Genomic DNA, 25,326 nt, shown 5'->3' on the forward strand with positions numbered 1-25,326 from the left:
TCCTCGCAACCTCTGTTTTCTGGAAAGGTGAAACTTTCCAAGCTTTTCCTGAGAGGACTTTTTCCACAAGACACTGAGATGTCTTGTAGCACTTGAGACTGGATGCTTTTGACCCCTAGACTCGTAAATGGATATTGAATTGCCTTAAGGTCTCCTATAAATTAAGTAAATTAGAAGGAGCTGCTTTGGCAGGCATTGCATGTGTGCCTCCCTCAGAAGTTTGCAGGACAACCACGTGGATTTTGGTGCCTCTGCAGAACTAATGTGCTCAGTTTGGTGAAGGAATTCACTGTCCTGTATCCACATGAAACTTCCAGCAGACACACACTCTGGACAGTCACTTGGTGTGATCATTGCAGATAAATTTTACCTATTAAGGATGATAGAGTTGGGAAAAAATGGATTTGACCACGTGAATTCTTGACACCCGTGTGCTGATGTGAAATAGTGCTTGGGGATTCTCTCTGTTAGCCAAGATCTTTGTCATTGAACCAGTTTCTGGCTGTAGGGTTGAGATGAAAACCACAGTGGACCTTTGTAAAAGCCAGAGAAATCACCCCCCATGTGCAAAGTGGTGTGCACCTCCCTTGGGATCCATGAGAAAACCCAACTAGAGAACTCTGGGATCTTGGGAAGGCAGATGACCTGCTCCTTTCTCAGTCTCTGTTTCTCCCTACCTCATCTCCACTCAGTCTCTTCTAGGTCTGAAATCATGTTTCGTCTTCACTAACCATGTCAAAATTCTAACCTGTCTTTGATGGATCTTTTTCCTGACTTCTGGTATCTGCAGCTTGTTCTTTGTATTCCACCTCTCTCTTTTCCAGGCTGTTAGAAAACTTGCACTACTCCAATTGCTTCCTGTTGATCTTGAGCTCATCCTTTCTCTGACTGCAGGCACAAACATGCAGCCTTTAGGTCTTGTGTTTCTTGTCCTGTTCAGAGCTCTGTGTGTTCTCACCCCTCTCTGACACTACATCCAGACCCCACTCGTGAGTAGATACGCAAAATATTCAGGAGTTTTGGGCAGACAGTACTGTATTATTTTCAGCTGGTTGTAACATTCTCAACTTCCAAAACACAGCTGAGTGAAATATCAACACTTTGAGGTCTATAAATAAACTTTTCCTGTGCCTTTATGCTGAGGGTGCTCCATCTTTGCAGGGCTGGGTCTTCCACTTGAAAGTGCCTCCGGGGAAGGGTCTTTCCTCAACTCTGGAATTCTGACCTTTGCAAAGGGGCTGTGCAGGCTGGTGTGGGGTCTCAGTATTGCTGTGCTCTTGCTGGGGTGCCAACTTGGAAAAATACAACTTTTTTTCCCCCCTAGGGTCGATGGGAGAGTCAGCAAGATGTGTCCCAAGGTGCCACAAATTCCAGTAGAGGCATTAGTCCATCTCGTACCTCCCTGCCAGGCTCTGGGCAGCAAAACCACTCTCCTGATCCAGGTAAAGAAATTCCTACAGCTAAGAGAACTTCCCTGAAAGTGTAGTGAAGCTACTGCAGCTCCTGAGTGCCAGAAAAAGCTGAGCTCCTCTCAGAGAGTGCTTTTCCTTGGCTAATTCTTTGACCACTGGAAGATGTCATCACAGACTAAAAAGATAATAGTGTGATAAATTTTGTTGGGGGGGGTTGGGTTGGGTTTGGTTATTTTTTTTTCTTTCCCCAAATAATAACTGTTGTAATTTTGTAATGTTATTTTTCCAACAGGTATTGGTAGCCTGGCTGCTTCCTACCTGAATCCTGTCAAGTCCTTTGTGCCTCAGATGCCAAAGCTGCTGAAGTCTCTCTTTCCTGTTAGAGATGAGAAAAAGGGCAGGCAAACCTCTCCCCTTGCACAGCAGGTAAAGCATTAAATCACCCAGGCTCTGCAGCAATCTTGGTGAGTGCTGTTAGACTTGCTGGCAAAGTGCTGTTTTATATGTTGTTGCAGAGCAAACCAAGCTTTTAGTCACAGCAAAGCCTCGTGATGCATTTCCCCTCCACTGTCCAGAGATAGTGGAGCTGTTTGAACTTATTGATACACTCTGCCCACTTGGCTTTTTACAAGTGCCAGCTCCACTCCCAGGGTGATTTATGGGGCTCCCACTCGCAGCAACAATAGTAAAATTTATGAAGTGCACTTAGTGTTGTTTGGGTATTGCCAAGAGGAAAATGTAATTCTATTTTTAATTTGTTGTTTCATATGCCCTTCCCTCCCACCCCTTACCCCAGCTTGTGTCACCTTTTACCATCTTCTATTCTGTGCTTTGGGCAGTTGCTTTTGTTCATTCTCACCTATTCCACGTGTCAGGGAAATACTTGATTTCCTTATTGTTTTGCATGTTGGGCAGCAAAGCTCCACCTGCTCCAGATGTGGCTTCTGTGCTCTGAGTTAATGCATGGTCAAGCTGACTAAAGAAAAAGCTCCTGTCTTTAAAAAAACATCAGATGAAACACAGAATCCCATTATAAATAATATTATCTCCTTTATTTGCAAGGTTCTGGTTTATTTATGAAGCAATAGTTCTCCGTAGTGTAACTCTGGAAGGTTTAACAAACTGTTGTGAAGATAAATCTGGAGCCAGATCTCATGTTAAAGTTTTTGGGGGTCTATTCTGTCCCTGCTTTAACCACCCAGGTCACTCTGCTGTCAACTTGTCTGAAGTTCTGGAAGCTCATAACTTGTTAACTTAGACCTCTCCTCACCCCTTGCCATGCAGACAAAATGTTTTAAAGAGTATCTTTCTCAAAACGAAGCAGAACAAACCCTGAAATCCTCAGAAAAACTCTTTTTTTGTGGTTGGATCCAGACATTCTGTTGAATTTTTGCTACAGCTAAACTTGCTGTTGCAAGAACATCCCAGGACTGCAGGAAGTTGTTTTGGCATCATAAAAGTACAGTAAATATTAAGTAAATACAGCAAAAATAAATTCACTAGCACTTGAGTATTTTTAGAAGTAACTTATTGCACATGTAGCACAAATAAGAATAAGGCAGATTTAAAATATTTTTTGTTTGACTGGGGATTTATTCTCTACAAAGTAACAAAAGGAGCAAATTTTACTTATCTAATTTAATGCTTTGCGTTCTCATGTTGCCTTTTGCTTGGTGTTGAGAGTGGAATCATATAAACCTACTCATTTATGAAATGTAGGGAATTAAAATGAAGACAGTGGCTTTCTTTACAGGTATTTGGGTATCAAAAGATGCAAATAGATGCTCTTTACAATTGCAGTGAGAGCCTTTCACACCTTCTTGAATTCCTACTGAATCAATGAGAGCTGAGATGAGAAATGAGGCCTAATTTCCTGTCTCTAGTCTAACCACCTGTTCCCACTCCTTTACTGTTCAAGATCAGTCATGTATTATTTGTCTGGAAGTCACTTTTTAAACTACAGAGACATCTCTTTAAAGAGATTTTAATTTCTGTTATGGATTACTAAGGAAAGTCAATCAGATCATGATCCCAGCACTTTTTAATAGGAGGGAAAATGCTATAAATGCTTTGGTTTTTAAAAAGATAAAAAGTGATCTATAAAGAGGAGTGTGATGCTTTAATGCTTGGTTGCACTGGGGAGCAACCCAGGTTTTTCCATGACCACTGGATCTGTATAACATAATGAAATGGTAAAATTATTCTCTAGTTTTGTAATGGAACAAATCGGTTGTGTTACAAATACAGTGGTTTGAGAGGTTTCTACGTATTCTTTGGAGCTCTGTCAGTAAGGAAACATGATTTCTTCACTCTTTGTTAGAAATCCCAGTGAGTCACTGAATATCCTGAATTGGAAAAGACCCACAAGGATCAAAGTCCAGCTCCTGGCTCTGCACAGACACCCCAAAATCCCACCCTGTCCCTGAGGGTGTTTTCCAAACACTCCTTGAGCTCTGCCAGGTTTGGTGCTGTGCCCACTACCCTGAGGAGCCTGTTCAGTGCCCAACCACCCTCTGGGGGAAGAATATTTCCCTAATCCCAACCTAAGGAAAGAAGAGAGAGCAAAATCAGAAGGAACTGCTCCAGAATTAGCTAAGAATTTGTGCAGCACAAAAATAAAGAGGTGCTTTTGCAGCAGGGCCGACTCGAAGATCATAAATATCCTCTCTCATAATCTTTCTTGCTGTTCCTTTCTAATGGCCTGAGGATGCAAATGTGGGCAGAGGAATTGAGCTGGAGGGGGTGATGGATGGCCCTGGTGCCTGGGGGGACGTGGGGGCTCTGGGGGTCACTGCTGGGCAGGCAGAGTTAACACCTCATCGCTTACCTGCCAGAGCAGGGCAGCCAGCCAGGAGTTCCTGGGCAACTGTAGGAGACTGTGCCATGGAGAGGACACAAAAATGATCTTTCTGGGTCTCAGAGAATACAGAACAGGGCATCGTGTGTGCTGTGGAAGGATAAAACTTCAATGCGCAGTGCCAGAGGACAGAAATGAATGTGCAAGGTGGGAGTGGGTGAGTGATGAACTACAAAAGTATAAAGGGAAGGAGAACCCAAAAGGATTTTTCAGCTTTAATTGCAAAGGAATCTGACCCCTAGCTGGGAAGTGATGGAGTTTTCTTGCTGTAAACAACAAATTGGGAGAGGAAGGTTCAGGAATAGAAATGGCAAAGCAAATGGAAGGACCTAAATCATCCTTTCCTGGCTAAAAGCTGAGATCTGGGGTGAGGTTTAAGGTGGATATCAGGGAAAAGTTTTTCACCCAGAGGGTGGTTGGGACAGAATCTCCAGAGAAGTGGTCACAGCCCCGAAGCTGCCAGAGCTCAAGGAACGTTTGGATAACACACTCAGGGACAGGGTGGGATTGCTGGGGTGTCTGTGCAGGGCCAGGAGTTGAACTGAGTGATCCTTGTGGGTCCCTTCCATAGCAGGATATTCTCTGATTCTATGAAAAGCAAATGAGCTGATATGTAACAACAGATTTTTGAACATAAATACCAAAAATTTAAGTGGATCCATTTAATACTTTCTCCTGATTCCTCAAACAACTACAGTGAAAGAGAAGGTCTGAAGTTCTTGTCAAGCTCCTTTTTCAGTGCATGTTTTGATACATTATTTGATGGTACTTAATTATCTAATGTCATTTAAACCTGTTCTGGAAAAATGCTGGTGAACCATCGTGAACTGGCTGGCCCAGATGTTGAATTAAATTTCCACCATGGTATAATTGAATTATCAGGGTTAGGTGGCTGTACAGCTCTGCAGAAAGGCTCAGATGCATTTTGGTGCTCCTTGTAAGCAGGATCTTATGGCTAAGGTGATTTTAGTGCTTCTGAGCATCATTTCCAAGGGAGCAGGACTTCACCTTTCCCAGGTTTATAACTGAAGTTAAGTTCATCATGACCAAGCAACATTCCAAGTGGATGTGATGCCAAATCTCTGATTCTGTGTGAGTAAACAAGAGATCAGTTCTGATCAGTCATTGAGAAAATACCCTTTTTTTATTATTTTATTATTTTAGCTGCTTTTTATTTCAGTTGTGTCTTTGCTCAGACTGGCATCAACCTTGAAGCGAGCGAGCACTCACCAAATTACCTTCACAAAATGATCTTTCCTGATGCTGTTTTTGTTTGTAGTGGTTGCTTGAGTTTCAAAAAAAAGCAGAAAAAATACAAAATACCTTTTTTATTATTTTTTTATTATTATTTTGCCAGCTTTTTTTATTATTTTGCCAGTTTCAGTTGTGTCATTGCTCAGACTGGCATCAACCTTAAAGAGAGTGAGCACACACTGAAGTACCTTCACAAAATGATCTTTCCTGGTGCTGTTTTTGTTTGCAGTGGTTGCTTGAGTTTCAAAAAAAAAGCAGAGAAAATACAAAATACCTTTTTTATTATTTTATTTTTATTATTTTGCCAGCTTTTTGTTTCAGTTGTGCCACTGCTCAGACTGGCATCAACCTTGAAGGGAGCGAGCACACACCGAATTACCTGCACAAAATGAATTTTCCTGGTGCTGTTTTTGTTTGTAGTGGTTGCTTCAGTTCCAAAAAAAAAAAAAAAAAAAGAAAAGCAGAGACATTCCAGTCAAGGTGGTGGCAGTGAACAAAATTGCTGTCTTTGACCTTCTGAAGCAAGTTTAGTAACTAATCTGGAGAATAATGAACCGCAATTAATGAAATCTGCTCTCGTATTCAAGTGTGTTTCTCAGACAGCACATAAAATAATTGAAAGAACTTCCTGCTCTCTAATTAGTTAGATTGAATTAATTTGGCATAATAGGATTCTTTATGTAACTGGCAGAACGGCTTCCGATGAAGCTGTTTATGTACCTAAAAGATTGGTTTCTGATGAAGCTGTTTATATACTTTAAAGTTAGAAAATGCCTATTGCCTATTTTCTCCCTTATCTGATGCCTTTAAATTAATTGCCAGTAGTCTGTAAATAAATTTTTAAAAAAGCCAAATATTTAAACCTTTTTCCATGGCTGGAATTGCTTTTTATTTCCCAGCTTGTTCTTTAAAAAGCTCACAGAGTGTGAGATTTAGAGCCTTCTGACCCTCATTGCTGATGGGCAAAAGTGCAAAATACTTGTGTAAAATATGCAGGTGGATGGGGAATCAGGGTTTCACCTCTCTGTGCTTAATTGTATGATGTAGGAACTGAAGTTCCTTTCTTTATTGACATGCTGAGGCTTTCCTGGTTTGCACCAAGCAGAATTCCTGGTCTTTCCCTTATGACCCCGTTGATCTCCAGGAACTGCCTGTGTAATTACATTTTAGGGCATCACTGGGTGCAGACATTGAAAATGTACGTATTAAATTCAGCCTCTGGATTTTGACATTGCCGTGGCAGGAGCAAAATTCCTGTGAGCAGTTTGGTGAGTGGATTTTGGTCACCTTCATACTCAAGAACCGTGTTGGATGCTCAAATGTCTTTTTGCTGGCACGTGGCCTAAATGAGAGATCTTAAATCACAGCTATCTTAAAAAAAAAAAAAAGAACAATAAACTCCTTGAATATCCATGTGCTAATGTAATTCATTTTTGTTTCGTGGTGTAGAAGTGCGGTGTAGACACATGGAGAGAGAGGGCAGCTGTCAGTTCTTTTCTCTTTCACCTTCTCATGCAGCCACAGTAATTAATCTTAAAAACTAATGAAATGGAGTTAATGAAAAGCTTTCTAAATAGACAAAACCCCTTTTCTGGCAGTCCATTAAAAAAAATAACAGTTTCATGGATGGGCATGGTGCACAGTATAATTGCTACAACTGACATTTCTTAATCAAATGTAAATAATGTGGCCTTGGAGAACCTTCTTTAACATCTTGAAGGCCTTTTTTTTTTCTCAGTTTCAAATAGAAACTCTTTTGAATGCTATAATCAGCAGAGCTCACCAGATCCTCTGTGGCCAGCTGAGCTCATATGTGTCCCCTTCTTGTGACTCAGTTGTTGGTGTTTTGATTTCTTTCTGAGCTCAATTTTTGCTCTCATCCTCATACAAACAGTTTTTAATGAGAATGAGGATGGAAAAGGGGCTCTGAAAGCTTCAAACCACTCAAACTTCTTTAAGAACCAACTTAAAAATGGTGATGAATTACCCTTTTAATCTGCCAGGGCCTAGAAATGAAGTGATTTAGCTGCACAGAAGATGGTACGGTTAATTTTGCATAAAATATACCAGAAATGGGGAATTCAGAAGTCACAGGCTGAAATGTTCAACATATGGAGAGTGGAATAAGAGGGGTTAATATTTAAATTTGGGTTAATATTTAAATATCTTTAGAGAATAAAATGAAGAAACACCAAAAAAATCATCAAACTAACTTGTACTGGGTTCCAGATCTCCTTTTGGAAGGCAGGAGAATTTCTATTTGAGTGATAATTGACTTTCCCCTCAATTTTAAAATAATTTAGAGAGGAATATTGTTGGGGGAGGACCCTTTTAAAACGAATTCAACTTTTTCTGGCTGTGCCCTATGGGATTTGGAATTCGTCCTGCATTTCTGTGGATGTCTTGTGCAAGTATTTTACCCAGATTGCTCAAAACTGATTTAAATCTGTTTAATGAACTGTTATGTCCCACTGGAGAAGTTTCCAATAGATGCTGTTAAAAAATTACGTGATCATAAGTCAGTGTGAGGGTCCTTGAGCTCAGTCACTCTTGTCTGTGGATGGGAAAGCACAGGAAAAAAGCAGTGGAAGTTTTGGATAATCCCCTTTTAGGATTGCATCAGCTAAAACCTTGGCTAAACCATTTCTGGAGCTTGGAGGATAATTCTTGCATGCTCTGACCTGATCTGTTCTGTCACTGCCACTGAACTTTGTCCACAGTGGGTGTTAACATTGAAGGATTTTCATCCAGTGACATGAAATCAAAGGTTTTGTACTGAAGGCATCAGTCACCGTTGCCAGAGGTGTTTTACAAAATGTTTAATGGCACAGAAATACCAAATGTGTTCTTCTGAGCTCTTAGGAGAGGTGTCCATTATAGATATATAAAAATGGTATGAAAAAGAGTTCATTCAGGATTAATTTTGGTGCCTCTGTAAGTGGGGTGAGATGCACAATTGCTTTTCCTGTTCAAGCTCAGCAAGAGAGACCAGGTTGGTCTCTCTTTTGGTCACCTCAAAGTATGTGCAAAGTGACCTCTCATCTGACCAGAAAATGTGCACTCTTAGAAATCAAAAATTTATGAATCATCATGGAATGGTTTGAGTGGGAAGGGACCTTAAAGATCATCTCATCCCACCCCCTGCCATGGGCAGGGACACCTTCCATTATCCCAGGTTGCTCCAAGCCCTGTCCGACCTGGCCTTGGACACTTCCAGGGATGGGGCAGCCACAGCTTCTCTGGGCAATCTATTCCAACTCCTCACCACCCTCACAGCCAAGAATCCCTTCCCAATATCCCATCTCTCCCTGCCCTCTGGCAGTGGGAAGCCATTCCCTGTGTCCTGTGCCTCCATCCCTTGTCCCAAGTCCCTCTCCAGCTCTCCTGGAGCTCCTTTAGGCACTGGAAGGGGCTCCAAGGTCTCCCTGGATCCTTCTCTTCTCCAGGTGGACCCCCCCCTGCTCTACCAGCCTGGCTCCAGAGCAGAGGGGCTCCAGCCCTCGGAGCATCTCTGTGGCCTCCTCTGGACTCGCTCCAGCAGCTCCACGTCCTTGTGCTGTTGTTCCCCAGGGCTGGAGGCAGCTCTGTAGGTGGGGTCTCACCTGAGGGGGCAGAGGGGCAGAATCCCCCCCTCCCCTGCTGCCCACACTGTGGGATGAGCCCAGGACATGGAGGGTTTTGGGGCTGCCAGTTGAGCTCCTTTATATCCTCATAAACTCACTGCAGCTCTGAGGAAAAAGCCAATTTTTGTTCTACAAAGATTCAAAGATGCTTTAAAGTGAATTGCTTTCATGGTCCCTCTTAGTCCATGTTTTGTCAGCTTGGTTGAGGAAATTGTGCCAAAAATTATCACTGTAAAAGGGTCATGTTTTGCCAATGGATAAATATATATATGTCTAGTTTAGCAGTCTACAAATATTTAATGATAGCATTTGGCTCTCGATTCAGAAATATGCCTTCACAGAAAGTCAAACACTTTGTTTTCAGCCTTCCCACCAAGAGACTTGACTCCATTTCATCCCCTGGATCTGGTTTGGTGCCCTTCCTGCCCCACTGAGGGTGTTTCTGCCCATCTGCTACTTGTCAACACCGAAGTTGGGCAGGTGCCACTTCTCATAATTGCTTTTTTTCTCCATGTTTTTCTAAACATTGCTTGGCAAAGTTACTGTAGTTTGGAGATTTGTCATCCTTTCAGGAGGAGAACTTGATGGGGAGTGATTAAAGAGTTTTTCTCTTTTGCTGTTTTCTCTCTTTTGCTATTTGATACCAACTGGAGTTGTAGATTTTTGTGGATTTGCAGGCTATAAGACTGAGGGGGTTTGAGAGATAAAAAAACCAAAAAAGCACTTTTTCTCTGTTTATTTGTTTTAAAGGGAGAAATGGAAATCAAAGGAACTGAGAAATAGCTTTAAATACTTTTTCTTATTTCATTTCTGAGTGCTTATCTCTGGATAATAATGCTGGACCTTGGAGCAGATCCTGGAGATGGCACATTTACTGGGAGAAAATGGGAGAAAAAGAGCAAGTTATGGTGCCAGTGGCAGAGCCTGGAGCTGGCTGGAGCTCCTGGTACCTCTGTCAGGTTAGACACAGTGATGTGGAAACAACACAGACAGTGCTTTTCCTTTACCCACTCTTTCTGAGCTGCCAAAATGCTGTTTTTAGCACTGGACCATGGAGATATTTAACTAGGATAATTTGAATTCAAGAGCCTTGACTCCTCACTGGGGTTCAACCAAAGGTTTAAAGTGCTGTGTCAGTGCCTGCCCAGGGATTAGCCCTAAAGCCTTGTGACTATGGATATTTTTGACATTAAAGGTGATATTTAATAACACTCCCAAAATGGACCAACCCATGGCTCAAAGGTGGTGGAAGAGGAGAGAATAAGTGCTCTGCCAAACACTCTGCTCCCTTTAACGCCCTGATAAGCCTCTCTTAAACCAAAATTTGCAGGATTTTCTCATAGGGAACTTAATCCCTCTCCTCTCTGGTCTTCATTAAAGTAAAAGAATTGGCTCTTACAATAATCAAGTTATCCTTGTGTGTCTGAGTTACTACTTAGGATGAGTCTGAGTACCTGCACCTTTCATTGCTCTAAACTATCTCTGGGCTTGGCCACAAGTCAGCCCTACAGTTGTTTCCAGGTTAATTCTTTTGTCTTAGAACATTAACACTTCATTCCAAAGGAAGGTGAAGTTCTGGAGTACGAGGTGTGTGAAAACCCCTGGGTCATGAGGCCCAAAGCTGTGTTTATTTTATGATTCAAGTCATCATTTGCTTCCTGGAGCCCCAGGTCCTGTAGCAGTGAGGACCTCAAAATGCTCATACCTTGTGCACCCAAAATCGAGCCAGTTCCCTCTGAATCCAGTTTTGGTGGTGAACTTTCATTTAGCAGGTTTAATGACAGGCAAACCCCTTCCCTCCTTTCTTTTATTGAAATGAAGCTTTTATGCCTTAGAAAAAAAATTGTTTGGATCCCCTATGACCCTGTTGGAGTTTTGTCCACCTTTTGTCTTTATATTTTTTACCATGTTTTATTTTAATGCCTGGCAATCTCTGTATAAATAATAGCTGGTTTTTTCTGCCTCATTTATTTCTCTTGGGGATAAGATTAGTCAGATTCCTGCTTTCCTGTACTTAAAGGGGTGCAAGAGAAGATTCCTTACTCTTCAGCTGGAAGGTTTTGGTTCTTTAAATAGATTGTTGAATTCTGGAAATCACTTGTCTGGGAGATGGCACTGCCTGTGTATTTGTAGAGGAGGAGTTCTTGAGTCACTTGGAGAAAAGAGAATAAAAGCAAACTGCTCCCAGATTGTCTAATATGCCTCCCTTAAAGAGCTCTGTCCCTGAAGGTGCAGGATGTTATTTAACAGTGCTAGAGAGATGTTTCTGCCTCTTTCTTCTTTCTCCTTTTCTTCATGCTTCCCTTCCCCAAGGTTCTCCATTGCACTGGTGTCCCTTTCCCTCCTGTGTCATGACAACCCAAGTTGACAACCTCAGTTTTATTGTCAAGTGTCACACTGTGCTGTTCTAGTCTTAAGAAGGTGATTATTTCAGATCTTTAAGATAAAAAGCTGAATATGGAGCAAGTGAGGGACATTCCTTGTCAATGCCTTCATATCAAAGCCTGTGCTGTGAAAGACAAGATGCTGTTTCCAGTGTTTGATGGACTAAAGCTGAGGATTTCACTGCCAGACCAGGGGCACCTCAGCTCTCTCTGTCATCTGGTTGTTCAGGGATCTACCTTTGAGCAACTGCATGAAAGAAAACTTTGTCCACTGTGAATTTTGTCCTTGTAGGTGTTTGTGTGTTACAGTTCAGGGATGCTTTGGTTAAGGATTTTACCTCTTCAGAGTGTGTCACCAGAATGCAATAAAATAGCTGTAGAATCATGGAATGGTTTGGGTTGGAAGAGACTTTAAAGATCATCCCATTCCACCCCCTGCCATGCACAGGGACACCTTCCACTATCCCAGGTTGTTCCAAGCCCCGTCCAACCTGGCCCTGGACACTTCCAGGGATGGGGCAGCCACAGCTGCTCTGGGCAACCTGTGCCAGGGCATCACCAACCCTCAGAGGGAACAATTTCATCCCAATATCTCATCTAAATCCCTTTTAGCTTAAAACTGTTCCCTCTACCCATGTAAAAATTCCCTCTCCCTCTTTTTTTAAAAACTCCCTTTTCAATACTGAAAGTCTGGTTTAGCTCTCCATCATCTCATGACAAAAGTTTACTTATGTTTCCAAAATTTCAAATACAAGCTTTAATCTTCACCAGTTTGGCAATATTTAATCCTTTAATTGAATGATTCTCTTTGTTTTCCATCCCACAGGCTGTCCCACGAATTATGGTTCAGTCAGCCAGTGTGGATGCCAGTGCTGCCAGGATAAGACAGGTAAGCACATCCCAGGATGTGATGAGGGAATTTTTTACATTCACCTTCCAGAGGTGGCAAAAGCAACTCCTGCATCAGCTGCTTAAAACCTGTTGCACTTCTGCTGTTTCCTCACAGCGAGACAGTGAAATGCAGGGAGTGTTGCTGAAATTTTTTAGGTCCTGTTAAAATCTCCCCTTCTATTGTTGGTTACACTTTCATATTAGAAAGAATTAGCAGTTAATTAGCTGAAATTTAGCTGCTTTGCTGCTTTAAAGGCTAAATTTCTAGACTCTGACACTGTGCATAAACAGAACATGTCTGTTATTCCGAGTGTGGATTTAATTCTCCATTTTTCAATGATAAAATGTGGACAAAACACTCTTGCTAAGATGGAAAGAAAATAGAGCCTGTGATCTCCCACTTTTCAGCAGAACTTCAACCTTGTGAAGTTCTCTCTCAGCTTCCTCCCACTGTGCTTTTTTTGTCTTAGAAAATTGTGTGTTATCTGAAGGGAAAACCTAAAGGGAGAGCAGGGCTCCCAAGTCCATGTGGACACCACCCTGGCCATAGAAGAGCTAAAAATGTCTTTAATCTGCAGGAATATTTTTAAAAAACCCCTTTCTGTATTACATTTCACTTAGCAATAGCCAACCTTTGGTTCTGAAATTCCTGTAATCCAGTCAAATCCCTCTCTCTCCAAACGCTGCTTACACTTCCAGTGGAAAAGACACTTGAGAATAAGAGGAAAATCCTGTAGTTTGGGACACTTAACCACTATAAAAATCACAATATTTTGAATAATAAACAATAATGTCCACCTGAGACAGGGTATGTCCAAATCTGCCATCCTCCAACCTCTCTTCCCCCCCCCCTCCAGTCTCCTCCCTCCCAAAGAGATTTAGAGACATCCTAATCTTTTAGAGTACATGTACTGGCAAAAGATATTGATCTATCAGATTTAGTAAACTTTACAGCCAAGAAATACATCACTGAAATGGGCTGTTAATCTCATGAGGGGCAGTTAATTTCATACTCTGGAAGTGCGTGGTGCCGGCAGCGTTGAGGTGGGAATGGCATTTGGAAACAGGGACATAAATGACAGTTTAGGTGGAGAGACGTGATTTATCAATCCGGAGAATTAAGCCAAATAACTGTGAGAGACTTATAGATCATGGCTGGTTCCCATTCCATATAAATCCTGCTGTTCAAACAGCAAATGACCATTCCTGTAATATAAATAATTTCTCAGTAAATATTGGGGGACGTATTTCTTGGGGTTGACACTTTTCTTATTAATGGAAGGAATGAGCTGACAATCCTCCCAGGTTTGCAGAGCTGACTTGGGATCAGCTTCCATCTTCTGCAGGTTGCAGCTGCACGGGGATTTAGAGAAGCTGAAGGCCTTGGGACTTGCCACAGGTCTTGTACGTGTGCTTTTAGCCCAGATATTTTGGATAACAGAGCCCTACATTCCCTGTGCTCTTTGTTTCAGATGAACCAAGAGGAAGTAGGGAAACAGCCATTCCAAACCACGGTGCAGGCGCCTGAGGTGGACAAGAGCCCGGAAAAGACACCCAAAGTGCCTTTGCAGCAGCCCACGGGAGATTCCCAAGCACAGGACTCCCAGGAGGGGCCTCCAAGCCCTCTGAGTGAAGCCTCCAGTGGGTACTTCTCCCACAGTGTGTCCACAGCCACCCTCTCAGAGGCACTCACAGCGGGAAGCGACACTGGGGCTCAGCCAGGGGGTCAAATCCCTGCAGGGAGTGACTTCCCGGCTCCCGCGGTGGCTCAGGTCTCCTCTGACATTCCAGGACACTTGGACAGTGCTTCCGAGAGCTCTTTTGGTACAAAGAGGGAGAACCCACCCGCCTTCAGCCTTCAAAGTGCTCACCCAAGACCCAGAGACGGCCCTGAGGTGAATGGAAACAGTTTGAAATCAAAATCTTGCACATCTCCTGGGACTCCGAGCGAGCAGGGACACGATGCCTCTGTAGCCACTGATGCAAAACCCTTTCTCTCTACCTCCACTCCAAAGAAGGAGTCGTTGTCCAAACAATCAGTGGAGTCAGCAGGACAAGCTAGGAAAAAAGAAGTGGCTTCTGGGGCTTCAGAAGGTTGGGGGTTTCCCAAGCCACAGGTTCATCCTGACCAGTTGTCCCAGCCTGGCACTGCGGCCTCCCCCTTCAAAATCCAGAAAGTCAAGACATCGGAGCTGAAGTCCTTCACAAGCATGTTGGGATCAGATCCCACATGTTCCCTAAACACAGAAGAGCAGCGAGAAGGAGGAAAGAGCGCGTCCGCTTCCCGTGGGCTGAACCACAACGGATCAGAGACGGAAGAGGAAAAGCTGGAGGTGATTTCCGACTCCGAAGACACCAATGAAATTCCCGAGTGGCTGAAGGAGGGAGAATATGTCACAGTTGGCACCAATAAGACAGGCATTGTTAGATATGTTGGACCCACAGACTTCCAGGAGGGAACGTGGGTTGGTGTCGAACTGGATTTGCCTTCAGGTAAAATCTTTTCTGGAGCAGGTGGGAAGCAGCTGGTGTGTCCATGCTGGCAGTGCTCATCCCAAGGCTGCTTTTTTGGCGTGGAGGGTTCATTACCCATTGCTGGGGGGATTTTGAGAAGGGAAATATAAAAGGTTTTCCCTGCTGTAACCTTCTTCCAGACCAACTCTCACTTCCAACCTCTTCACTGTCCCTTCCAACCCAAACCATTCTATGATTCACTACCCTCACTGTCCCTTTTCAGTCATTTCTTTGGCCTCTTGCAGTGGAAGTAGGAACCAGGATTGCATTTCCATGCCGTTTTGGAAGTAATAGCTGCAGGAGACAGGCCTTGTGTCCATAGAATTCCCTTCTGGGCTTCTGCTCTGAGGATGAAGGTATCCAAACACAGCAGGAGTTGTGGGATTTAACTGAACAAAGGGACTTTTAGGCTAAATGAGTTGCAAAGTCTCTTAATAGGTATTAAGAGATAAGAGGTCTCTTAATAAACTATTTTAAAATAAGCTGCAAAATTGCAAAAGACTATTTCCGTGTGTGTATATGTATATTTTTATATATATAAATATATATATACACATCCCTATATGTGGGAAAACCAGTGGGAAATAATCATACACTGCCCACCAGGTCATACAGGTAATTTAAAGTTTCTTTCACCTTCTCATTTATCATTCCAGTCTGACTCTTACCTGTGCAACTGTGGAATTCCCAGAATTTAGGCTGTAATACATAATTTTTGGAAACCAGGGTGCAGTTCCTGGGCAGACTGTTCCTGTTCCTCTGTGCTGTTGTGGAAAAACAGTGTCTCCAGCACAAGAGGAAAGGAAGATGGTGGCTGGGATTTGATTTCTGCTGGAGCCCCAGGCTTCCCAACCCTTTTCCTCTGCAGGTTCCTCTCTGCTTTCCTAGCATTTTTTTTCTCCAGGAGCAGGCAGGATTTGGGGAAGTCAGTGGAAAATCCAAGAGACAGGCAGCAGCTGCCTTTGATAGTGAGAGTTTGGGTTACCCAGGGCACGTCAAGCTCCTTATTTCCATCCTTTTGACCAGGCTGCAGCATTCCCAGTCTGCAGCATTCCCAGTCTGCAGTGCAGCTCTGTTTGGTGAATCAGCACATCCCAGGGTGCCCAAGGCTGCACATTTCCCTGGGATGGGAGCTGTTCACCCAGATAAACACTGTGTCCAGGATCCAGAACTCCCATGAAAGGAGCAGTTATCTTCCCTGTGCACAGTGTGCTCATCAAAGCTAAACTGGGCCGTGTGTTCCCAGCTGCTTTCAGAACACCCTCTGGAGTTTGCTATCCTGGAAAGCAAACTGGAGCTCTGATCCCTTTGAAAGTTCTAGTCCTGTTTCTTAGTCCTGAATTTGTACCTTATTTAAAAAAAAAATAAAAAATATATATGTATTTGCAGATTTACCTCAATTTTGGAAGGTCACCTTCCCTCCCTGTCAGGCTGCTCCAGCCCATGGTGCTAATTCCATTTGAACATCCCAAGAAACATCAGCTTCCATGGAAGAGTCATGAGATTTTACTGCTGATGTTACTGGATTTTTTTTCCCCCCTTCTGTTTCCACAAGGATTAAGACCCTGATTTGTTGGAGCTTAAATGGCTTCTGGCACATCTGGAGCTTCACTTGGGGAATACGATCACACAACTGGTGTCTTTGTCACACTGCAAACAGGGATAGAAGTCCAAGTCCTGGCCACATGAGGGTACATCCAATGTGGTGATGGTGATAGAAAGAAGGAAACACCCCTAAAATAAATGGGGTGGCTTTATGTCATTTAAAGAGCTGTTGGATTTTTTCCCCATTCTCTTTACAGATGGGAGTGGTCTCTGTCCTGGGGGAATTTGAGATTTTTGATTTCTTCCTGTTCTGTGGAGGGTTTATGACATGGAAACAGTGACTCTCCTCAACTACAAACATCAACTCAGAAAGCCAAATGCTCTTTTAAATGTCTTTTTCCCTTCCTTCGTGCTACTTTGCTAATGGAACAGATTATTTACCACTTCTGGGGAAATCAAAGAATTCCTCTGAATAGCAAGTGGGGAGGGAAAGACAAGATGGAGTGTCCTGTTCCGAGTCACTGTCTCCATGTGGTGGCTTTGCTGTTGTTCAGCAGGGAAGTTTTACCTCCGGGGTGTATTTTTAGGGAACAATCATTTCTCCTCTCAGAATGTTCTCCTTGCCTCCTTCTTACATTTACACAGAATAAACCCCATTTTCTAGGAAAAAAATCCTTCCCTGTGAGGGTCCTGGCACAGGTTGCCCAGAGAAAGCTGTGGCTACCCCATCCCTGGAAGTGTCCAAGGCCAGGCTGGACAGGGCTTGGAGCAACCTGGGAGAGTGGAAGGTGTCGGGGTTGGAACGAGATGATGTTTTAGGTCCCTTCCAAGCCAAACCATTCCGTGATTCTCTGGTTCTCTTGCCACAGGGAAGAACGATGGCTCCATCGGAGGGAAGCAGTACTTCAGGTGCAACCCAGGGTACGGATTGCTGGTGAAACCGGGCAGAGTCAGAAGGGCCACGGGCCCGACGCGCCGGCGGAGCACCGGGCTGAGGCTGCAGGGAGGAGCCGCCGCCGAGAACAGGCGGAGCGGCAACTTCTCCGGCTCAGCCTCCAACCTGGCCTCCCTCACGGCCCTGGCCAAGGCAGAGGGAGGATCCACACTACGGCTGGAGAAGAGCCAGAAGAACGCGGAGAACAGGAAATCCTGGGCAAACTGAGGCAGCCCAACCCGGCGCGGCGAAGGCCGCGGGGCGCGGCTGGCGGAGCCGACGGCTCCGGGAAGAGAAAACCGACCCATCCGAACTCCCAGTTGGTGGCAAACACTAATGAAGGGTTTCTTCTCTCTGCTTTGGGTGATTGACACGATAATTCCTTGCCTTGTCATGGTGCTGGATCTCCATCCTTCGTTTCCTGTTACAAATCGTGGCGCTCCGGGGGGTGACCGATGACGACCGGTGATGGCGCGTGGCGGTGGGTGGGTGTGACCTCCCTCTCTTCCAGCTTCCAGAGGTAAATTGTTCAGATCGTGGCGTGGCTTCCCAGCAGCTACAAAATACTCCCCTCGCTGTACAGGGTGATTCTAAAAAGCCTCCCCAAAACAACAGTTCTTTTCCAGTTCCGTAAGAGCTGCGTCTCCGTGGCGGAATCCACAATGAAAGGGTGAAGTTGGGATGATTCCAGACAGGCAGGGAAGTGAACAGAGAACTTTATTGGGAAATAAAGAGCCCCCAACCCCCCTTTATTTAAAAAAGCAACAACCCATGGGTTTTGTGAGTGGAACCAGTGCCTGTGTGGATTACTGTCCCGTTGTCCCACTCTCCTGTGGAAATCAGCACAGTCTTTCCACCTGGTTTGGTGGGAATGGGAGAAGGCCCATGACGTGCTCTGTAATATTTTTGATCCATTTAATGTGCACTCTCACCGTGCCAGGATCCCCTCTCACTTTCCCCAGGGTGGCAGGACCTTCCCCTTGGTTCTTCCCAGTGGGCCAAGAGGATTTTTGCAGAGATATCAGCACTCAAGTGCTTCCATGTTCCCACCCAACCTTTGGAGACCCTTGGAATTTTACCAGTTAAGCAAAGCAGAGGATCTCTGTCCTCATAATGGGATTAATCCAGTCTATTTATTTTTATTTATTCTTTTAAAACACGAAATGTTTGCGCTTTACAATCATCCACAGAGGAGCCTCTCCCAGCACCATCCCGAGCGCCGATCCAAAGAGGAGGTGCCTCCGTCGCCAGCTCATCCCCAAAACCCAGCTCCCTCTTTAAAGTGGGAGTTTTTATAAAACTTGATTTTATTTGTGGTAACTGTGGCTGGTTTTTAACTGCCTGTGGCACAGGTGACATCTGTCTGTAGGTGTGTCCATGCCTGTGCACAGATCGACCTGCACACACTCATTTTCTAACAAATCATGGAAAAACCACAGATTTTACTATTCTGAGCTGTTTGTGTCTTGTTTAGTCATCCTGGGGGGACTGGAGAGCTTGAGCAATAGATGTTTTAGCTGTGTGGGGACTATTTAGGATGTTAAATCGATGATTAAACTCTAATATCGATCCAGCCGCTGCCCGTGGGTATCCAAGTGCCTTAAACCATCTGGTTCTGAGGTCCAAGGGAAAGCTACATTGTCATCAGAGGAGATAGGGATGCTCAGAGAAGGAGCTAATTATGCTGATTTACTGTAATTAATATCATTTATGCAGAAGGAATAAAATTAAAATAGAAACTAATCTGTAGCCGAAATAAGCGGGCTGAGTTCCTGCATAGGACTTCCAGGGATTTGTATATCCTTCCAGCTTGGTGTAACTTCTTTTCAGTGTTTCCTAAATTTTCCTCAAGAAATCTTAATATAAAATGTACAGAGCAACTTTTAAAGATATTTTTAGTGTACAGTTTTTCCCTCCTTTTCCTTTGCATGAAGCTCCTGTGCATCCAAGCCGCGACAGCAGGAATTTGGGAGTAAAGAATTCAGATGCTAAAATCTCGGGTTTTAAAATTAAAACTGGTTTTATAGATACAACCTGGGGGTCTGATGAGTCTTGCTGGTGAAAGACCACCCTCTAATGAATTCAATGCCTCTTAAACACGTTTCTGATGCACTTTGTTCCGATGGGCTGCAGGAAGTAGCTGACGTGAAACAACCCCTCCCCTGTAGTTGTGTGGGTTTAGTCTCAGCATTTTAGTTACTGGATTTAGGGGTGTCTTTAAAACTCCTCCATGTTTGCCTGGTGTCCCCTTTGGGGGAGGTATGAAGGGAAGAACCTGACCCAGTCCTTTTGAAGCCTCTTTTCTTGCGCCGCTGTCTGTGAAACCAGGAGTTCCGTGGGACCCATGGAAAGGTGTCCAGGTTGCAGGAGGGAAAGGCCCGAGCAAAGGCAACTGGGTTAATATTTCACTGGATTTGCTGCCCACTATAAATTCCTCTGCCCCAGCTCCGACCATGTGAGGACGTATTTTGGTGTTTGCACATCTGGGGCACGTGGTTGGAGCTGCACCCGACTGATCCAGGCTGGATTGCCTTCCTCCTGCCTTCTATCATGTTACAGAACCATGGAGAGGGGTATGAAGGATGGTTTAACAGACCATCCTTGCTGCCTCCTCTGGGATAACTTGTCCTGGAAGCAAAGTCTTCAGTAGGGCTGAGATGTTTCCAGGCATCAGTGGGTGATGAAAACAAGCAGCTCTGCCACCAGAGCCCTCAATGCCTTTGTGGAGGGAGAGTCTCAGAGCCCTCTTGGGTTTCACCATCTTCTTTGACTTCTGAAACTAAACCTCTCCTCCAATTCCACCCTAAAATTGCCCCAATGCAGCACAAGAAAGCCAGAAAGCCAAACTCATCAAATTCAGCCATGAGGATGTTCCCAGAGGACTTCCCTGACTCCCTCCTGCTCCCCCACAGCTTTCCTGGGCACACGAGTTTTCTCCTAAAGATATTTTCCAAGATTTTGGCACAGTGAGTGCATGTTCCTCTGCTCAAAGCCATCTGTTACTTCGCACCAGCTAAACCAGCTAACCAGAAACACAGTTAAAAACCATCATGAAGGTAATAATACATATTTTTTATTGTTAACATTAGAAAATCTCTACTCTCAGCCTAAAGGAGGAGGTGCTCTTAACTGGAACCGCCCAGCACTGAGGCTGCTCTGTGAATAGCTATGCATATTTTCCAAGATTTTCATGCACTTTATACAGGGAAGGAGAATATTTAATGCAGGAAAGTGTAATTTGTTGTGTCTTATCTCTGGTGTCTCCCCGGGGGTTCAATCTTGGCTGTGTCCCTGAACTGTGGGGTCTCGGATTCTGGTGTGGAAAATTGTTGGTGGGTTGGAAAGGCACCATCCATCCCTGTGTCCACAGGGGGGTCCTCTCCTCCCCACGTGGGTCCCCTCTTCCCCATGGGATGTGGCGTGTCTTAGAGGAGGCCTTTTGGAGGGACTTTTTGGGGTTTTTTTCCAAACCAAGGCTTGTTCCTGTGTTATATTCAGCTCTTGAGGTGTTTTGATCTCTGTGTCCAAAATCTTGCCTGTTTTCTCCAAGGGCCTTGGCTCTCTGGTGGCTGATGATGTGGTTTAGTTGATGAAAACTGATGGAAACAGATTTTGTATGGAAACGCCTCCTGAGTCCTTAAGCAGAGTTTTGTCCATGGTTGAGGTGGAAGCTCCTGGGAGGTGGGATATTCAACCCCCCTGTGCTCTCCTACAAACCAAGAACCCCCTCATTCCCACCCAGTGGTGAATCCCTGTAGGAACAGAGCCTGGGTGTTACACATCCCAGTTGGTGCCATCTCGGAGCTGCCGGAGCCGTGTCCGTGTCGGTGCCCGTGTTGTCCTTCCACTGGCACTGCCAGTTCTTTGCACAAGACGTTGTTTCCCAGTGCCTTATCCCTGGAGCAGCAGCCAGGGGTGGGGGGCTGAGTGGTCTCCCAGCCTTGGGCTGCCTGGATTTTAGGGAAGGACGGTGGCAATAAGGAACGGTGCAGGCTGGTCACACTACACGACACCCCGAGCTGGGGTCATGAATAAGTGTCTTGTTTCTCCATCTCCTCTGTTTTTCTACCCCCTCCACCCTCCTCCTAACCCAGGGACCACTGGGGTTCCCTGCAGCCCCCACCCATGTCCCTTGTCCCCCCAGGGGAGCCGGTCCCAGCTCGTGTGTCCGTGTCCGTGTCGGGGGTCTGTACATACCAAGGGGTCACTGCCACTGAGGGGGGGGGCTCTGTGTACTTTAAATGAGCTGAAATCCAAAGAGACTTTGTAATGAGCTGTAAAGTTTTTAATTGTATCTGTACAAAACTAAATGACTGTAATATTGTATTATATACGTGCGATGCCGCCTGCAGGACCTGAATAAACGTCTTCTTTAGAGCTGGGAAGTCTGTGCTTTGTTGGGCCAGTTTGTGTCACCAAAGTGTTTAGAATCAGGGATAGTTTAGGTAGGAAAAGTCCTCCAAGATGCAGTTCAGCTGTTCCCAGGCCACCACTGAGCCATTCCCCAGGTGCCACATCCACAAGGATTTTAAATCCCTCCAGGAACGGGGACTCCACCACTGCCCTTGGGCAGCTGTGCCAGGGCTGGACAACCCTTTCCACGAAGAAATTTTTCCTCATATCCATGGCCAGGTGGGAGTCTGGCGATGGCTGCAGGGGGGGAGGTCAGTGCTTCAGGGAACTGCCAGAACCAACCCTGGGGCCAAAAACGCCTTGGGGGTGATGAGTCCCCCCCCCTCAATGTTCCAGGGCACTGAGATGACTTTAAACCCCTCCCTGGGGCACATTACTCCCTTTCTCCTTGGCACCATTTTTCTCCCAAATACAGCTTCATGTTGGAAACACCTGGCAGGGTTTGACTGTGATTTATTTTTTTGGGGGTAGCTTTATTTTATCTTGGCTCTTTTTTTAGGCAACAAACACCGCGTTGATCCCACCATCCTCACTGGAAGTCGTTGAGCAAAGAAGTATTTTTATCAGCGTTGTCTTGCAATCAGCACACGAAAACACAGCTTTTTTTTTTTTTTCCTCCCTTTAAAGCCACTTCCCTTTAATGTTTTACCTTCTGAAATTTAAAAAAAAAAACAAACAAACAAACAAACTAGAAAAAACCCCCCACTTTTTGGCTGAAACACAGGAGCTGTTTGAAGTAGCATTACTTTGTTCAAACCCTGCTCTTCCTGGAAGGTGGTTGTAACGCCTTCCCTGCGCTGCCACGTTCTGTTCTTCAGCCAAAGCTGGTTTGAAAAGGCACCGATCAAAACAAGCAGGAAAATAATATCAAAAAAAAAAAACCAACCTCGACAGGAGCACCTTTTTCCCATTTTACTTCAAATTAATGCCACTTCCATCGGCCTTGTTTGCCTTCAGCAGCCCCTGAGGGAAGGAGGAACCTGGTGAGGAGCTGTCCTGCCATGAGCTGGGCAGATTTCACAAGGGGTTTTGCTCACCTTTGGACACCAAACTCTGATGAATTATTGGTTTTTTCCAACTCTCTGCCCTGATCAGCCGGTTCCTCGTGGGAAAAAAGGCACAAAATGGGCTAGACTGGAGCTTTTTTGCAAAGCACAGGCCTCCAGGGTGGGTTTGTTCATCTTTTTTTATTTGATTTTTAAAAGATCTCCAAATGGAGCTTTTCTGTATTCCCGGTTTTCATTTGTGAAGGAAGGAGAGGGCTTCATCCCTCATCCTCAGCCCATGGCAGCAACAGGAACTGCTCTCCCTGGGAAGGAGCTGCATGTGCACCCAGCCATGCTGGGAAAGGTCCTGTCACCACCCCTACTGTCCACGTCCTTCCACATTCCCCTTCTCCCAAGAAAAAGAGCTGGGAGACCCAGCCCTGGTGGGCAAGAGCTCCATCATAATGGCCAAGTTGTTCCTTATGATGGCAATTTCTTAGAAAGAAACAGTTTGGGGATTAACTTGTAAAGAAAAAAAAACCAAACCCAGTGATAAAAATGGCTCAAAACCCAACAGTTCTGGGGGCTTAGCCTTTGATTCCAGATCTTTAGCCAGCACTGATTTACAGCAGGGTCTGTTTTTTTTGTTATTTTCCATGTGTCCTTTGGAAAGCTGGGGGGCAGGAGGGGCAGATAGATGATGACAACCCCATGGTCCCCATCCCTGGAAGCGTTCAAGGCCAGGTTAGACCGGGCTTGGAACAACCTGGGATAGTGGAAGGTGTCTCTGCCCATGGGAGAGGGTTGGAACTGAGCTTTAATGTCCCTTCCAACCGATTCCATTCCGTGATTCCATGATCCCCATCCTGGTCCCTTCAGAAACCACCCCCCTCAGCAAACACAGGAGGTCTGGCAGCTGATGATGGGGGTGGGAGCTTGAGACCCCCGAGTTGCTGAGCCCAACCAGGCCAGGACAAAACAGCAACCACAGCCCCCTCCTGCCTTTGGCTCCTCAAAATTACACCTGTACTCAATAATTCAACATATTTTTTCGTTTTATTACCGAAATCTGCTCCCTCCAGACCTTCAACAGCTCCTCGAGCAAACAAGTCAATATTTTCTCCATTCACTAAGTTCTCATGACACATTTTAGGTCTCACTTGCACCCAGTCTTGGCTCCCACCCCAAACCAGCTCTGCACAGAAAGCACAAGAGAAGAAACGTGTCAGTGTTGAGTTATACATTTTTATTTTCTAATAGGTACAATACTAAAATAAACACAAATTAAAAAAAAGTTTTATTAAAACAAAACTGTACAAAAAAGCAGTTATACTACATTTTAATTACAGAACAGTCTACTGTCCAAAAGGCACTAATCCAGAATAGGAGATACAATGATACAGGACTCATTTGAACTATTTTAATCAATACAATAGAGCACTTGTTTCTCTGTCCATTCACATACAGAAACAAGGACTTTTGCTACAGTCATTACACATTGTTATAAATATGAGCCCTACGTGTAAAGGTGCAGTATCGCTCTCCCTGGGCCGCGGGTCGGTTCAAACAATGAATGATTCTCATTAAATTAAAAAAAGAAAAAACCAGGGAAGGACACAAGGGAAGAGGTCGATACTTGGGGTTTTCACAGCACCTGCCAGCAGAGGAAGGTGTGTGATGGACATAAACCCTCACCTGCATTTCGGGTGGGAACACTTGGGCTGGTTTCCTCAAGGGTCTGGGGCTGGAACTGAAGGGGAACTTCCATCACCTTGTGCCCAAAGCTCTGCATTAGTTATTCTACTGCATCCTGTTTTATCCAGTTCTCCTCTGACCCCTTCTTTCCCTGGATAAATAACAATTCTCAAACACACCAAGGGGTCTCAAGTTTTCTAAACTATTCCTTCTCTCCTTGCAACGAGCCATTGGCACCTTGCAGGTAAAGGCAGAGATTTGGAGAAGGTTTTTGGAATATTCTTAACCATCAGTGCCTTCACTGCAAGGGCATCGTGAGGAGATGAGGACCCTGTCTCACAAGGTTGCTCCAACTTGAATCAGAGGCCCAAACTGCCCAAAGCCACCAGAGATGCTCCTGGGATGGAAGGATGTTCCTGAGGCAGCACAGGGAGAGTTACAACCATCGCCTCTCCAACCTGCCTTCCTGAAAGCAAAGCTCCCCCTCAGCAGCCAACTGTGGGGAACAAACCTCCCCATGGCCCCTTCCTCCATCACCCCCTTCATGGTGTTGCCAGATCCACCCCCTGGGACACCCCACTGCTTCTCTGGCATCTCTTTATCCATAAGCAACTTCCCACCACGAGGATCTGTTCATCCTCCCCCCCACATTTATCTGACTTCATGTTTTTCCCCCCGAAATGTCAGGCTGAGGGCCACAGCAGCAAGGACACCACGGACTGTGGATGGTGCTCAGAGAACAACCACACGAAAAGGAATCAACCAGCACAGGAATATTTGACTTGATGATGATGAGCAACATGAAATATCTTGTCTTT

At 44.8% G+C, this 25,326-nt stretch overlaps 1 protein-coding gene across 3 annotated transcripts in view; it reads left to right on the plus strand.

The window, feature by feature from the left end:
- Positions 1–22,344, plus strand: part of KIF13B (kinesin family member 13B) — a 128,266-nt gene extending 105,922 nt beyond the window's left edge. For 2 of the 3 annotated variants that reach the window (XM_032683421.1, XM_032683422.1), the window contains exons 36-40: positions 1,325–1,442; positions 1,705–1,838; positions 12,357–12,419; positions 13,894–14,914; positions 17,350–21,799. In XM_032683421.1, the coding sequence (XP_032539312.1) occupies positions 1,325–1,442; positions 1,705–1,838; positions 12,357–12,419; positions 13,894–14,914; positions 17,350–17,642 (1,629 nt within the window). In that variant the 3' untranslated portion in view covers positions 17,643–21,799. Of the gene's footprint in view, positions 1–1,324; positions 1,443–1,704; positions 1,839–12,356; positions 12,420–13,893; positions 14,915–17,349; positions 21,800–22,326 lie in introns of those variants that run through there. The other variant, XR_004356177.1, reaches the window with a different exon arrangement.
- The last annotated feature ends 2,982 nt before the right edge of the window (positions 22,345–25,326 follow it).

Source organism: Chiroxiphia lanceolata, chromosome 3, assembly GCF_009829145.1.
Source record: "Chiroxiphia lanceolata isolate bChiLan1 chromosome 3, bChiLan1.pri, whole genome shotgun sequence".
Classification (NCBI taxonomy): Eukaryota; Metazoa; Chordata; class Aves; order Passeriformes; family Pipridae; genus Chiroxiphia; species Chiroxiphia lanceolata.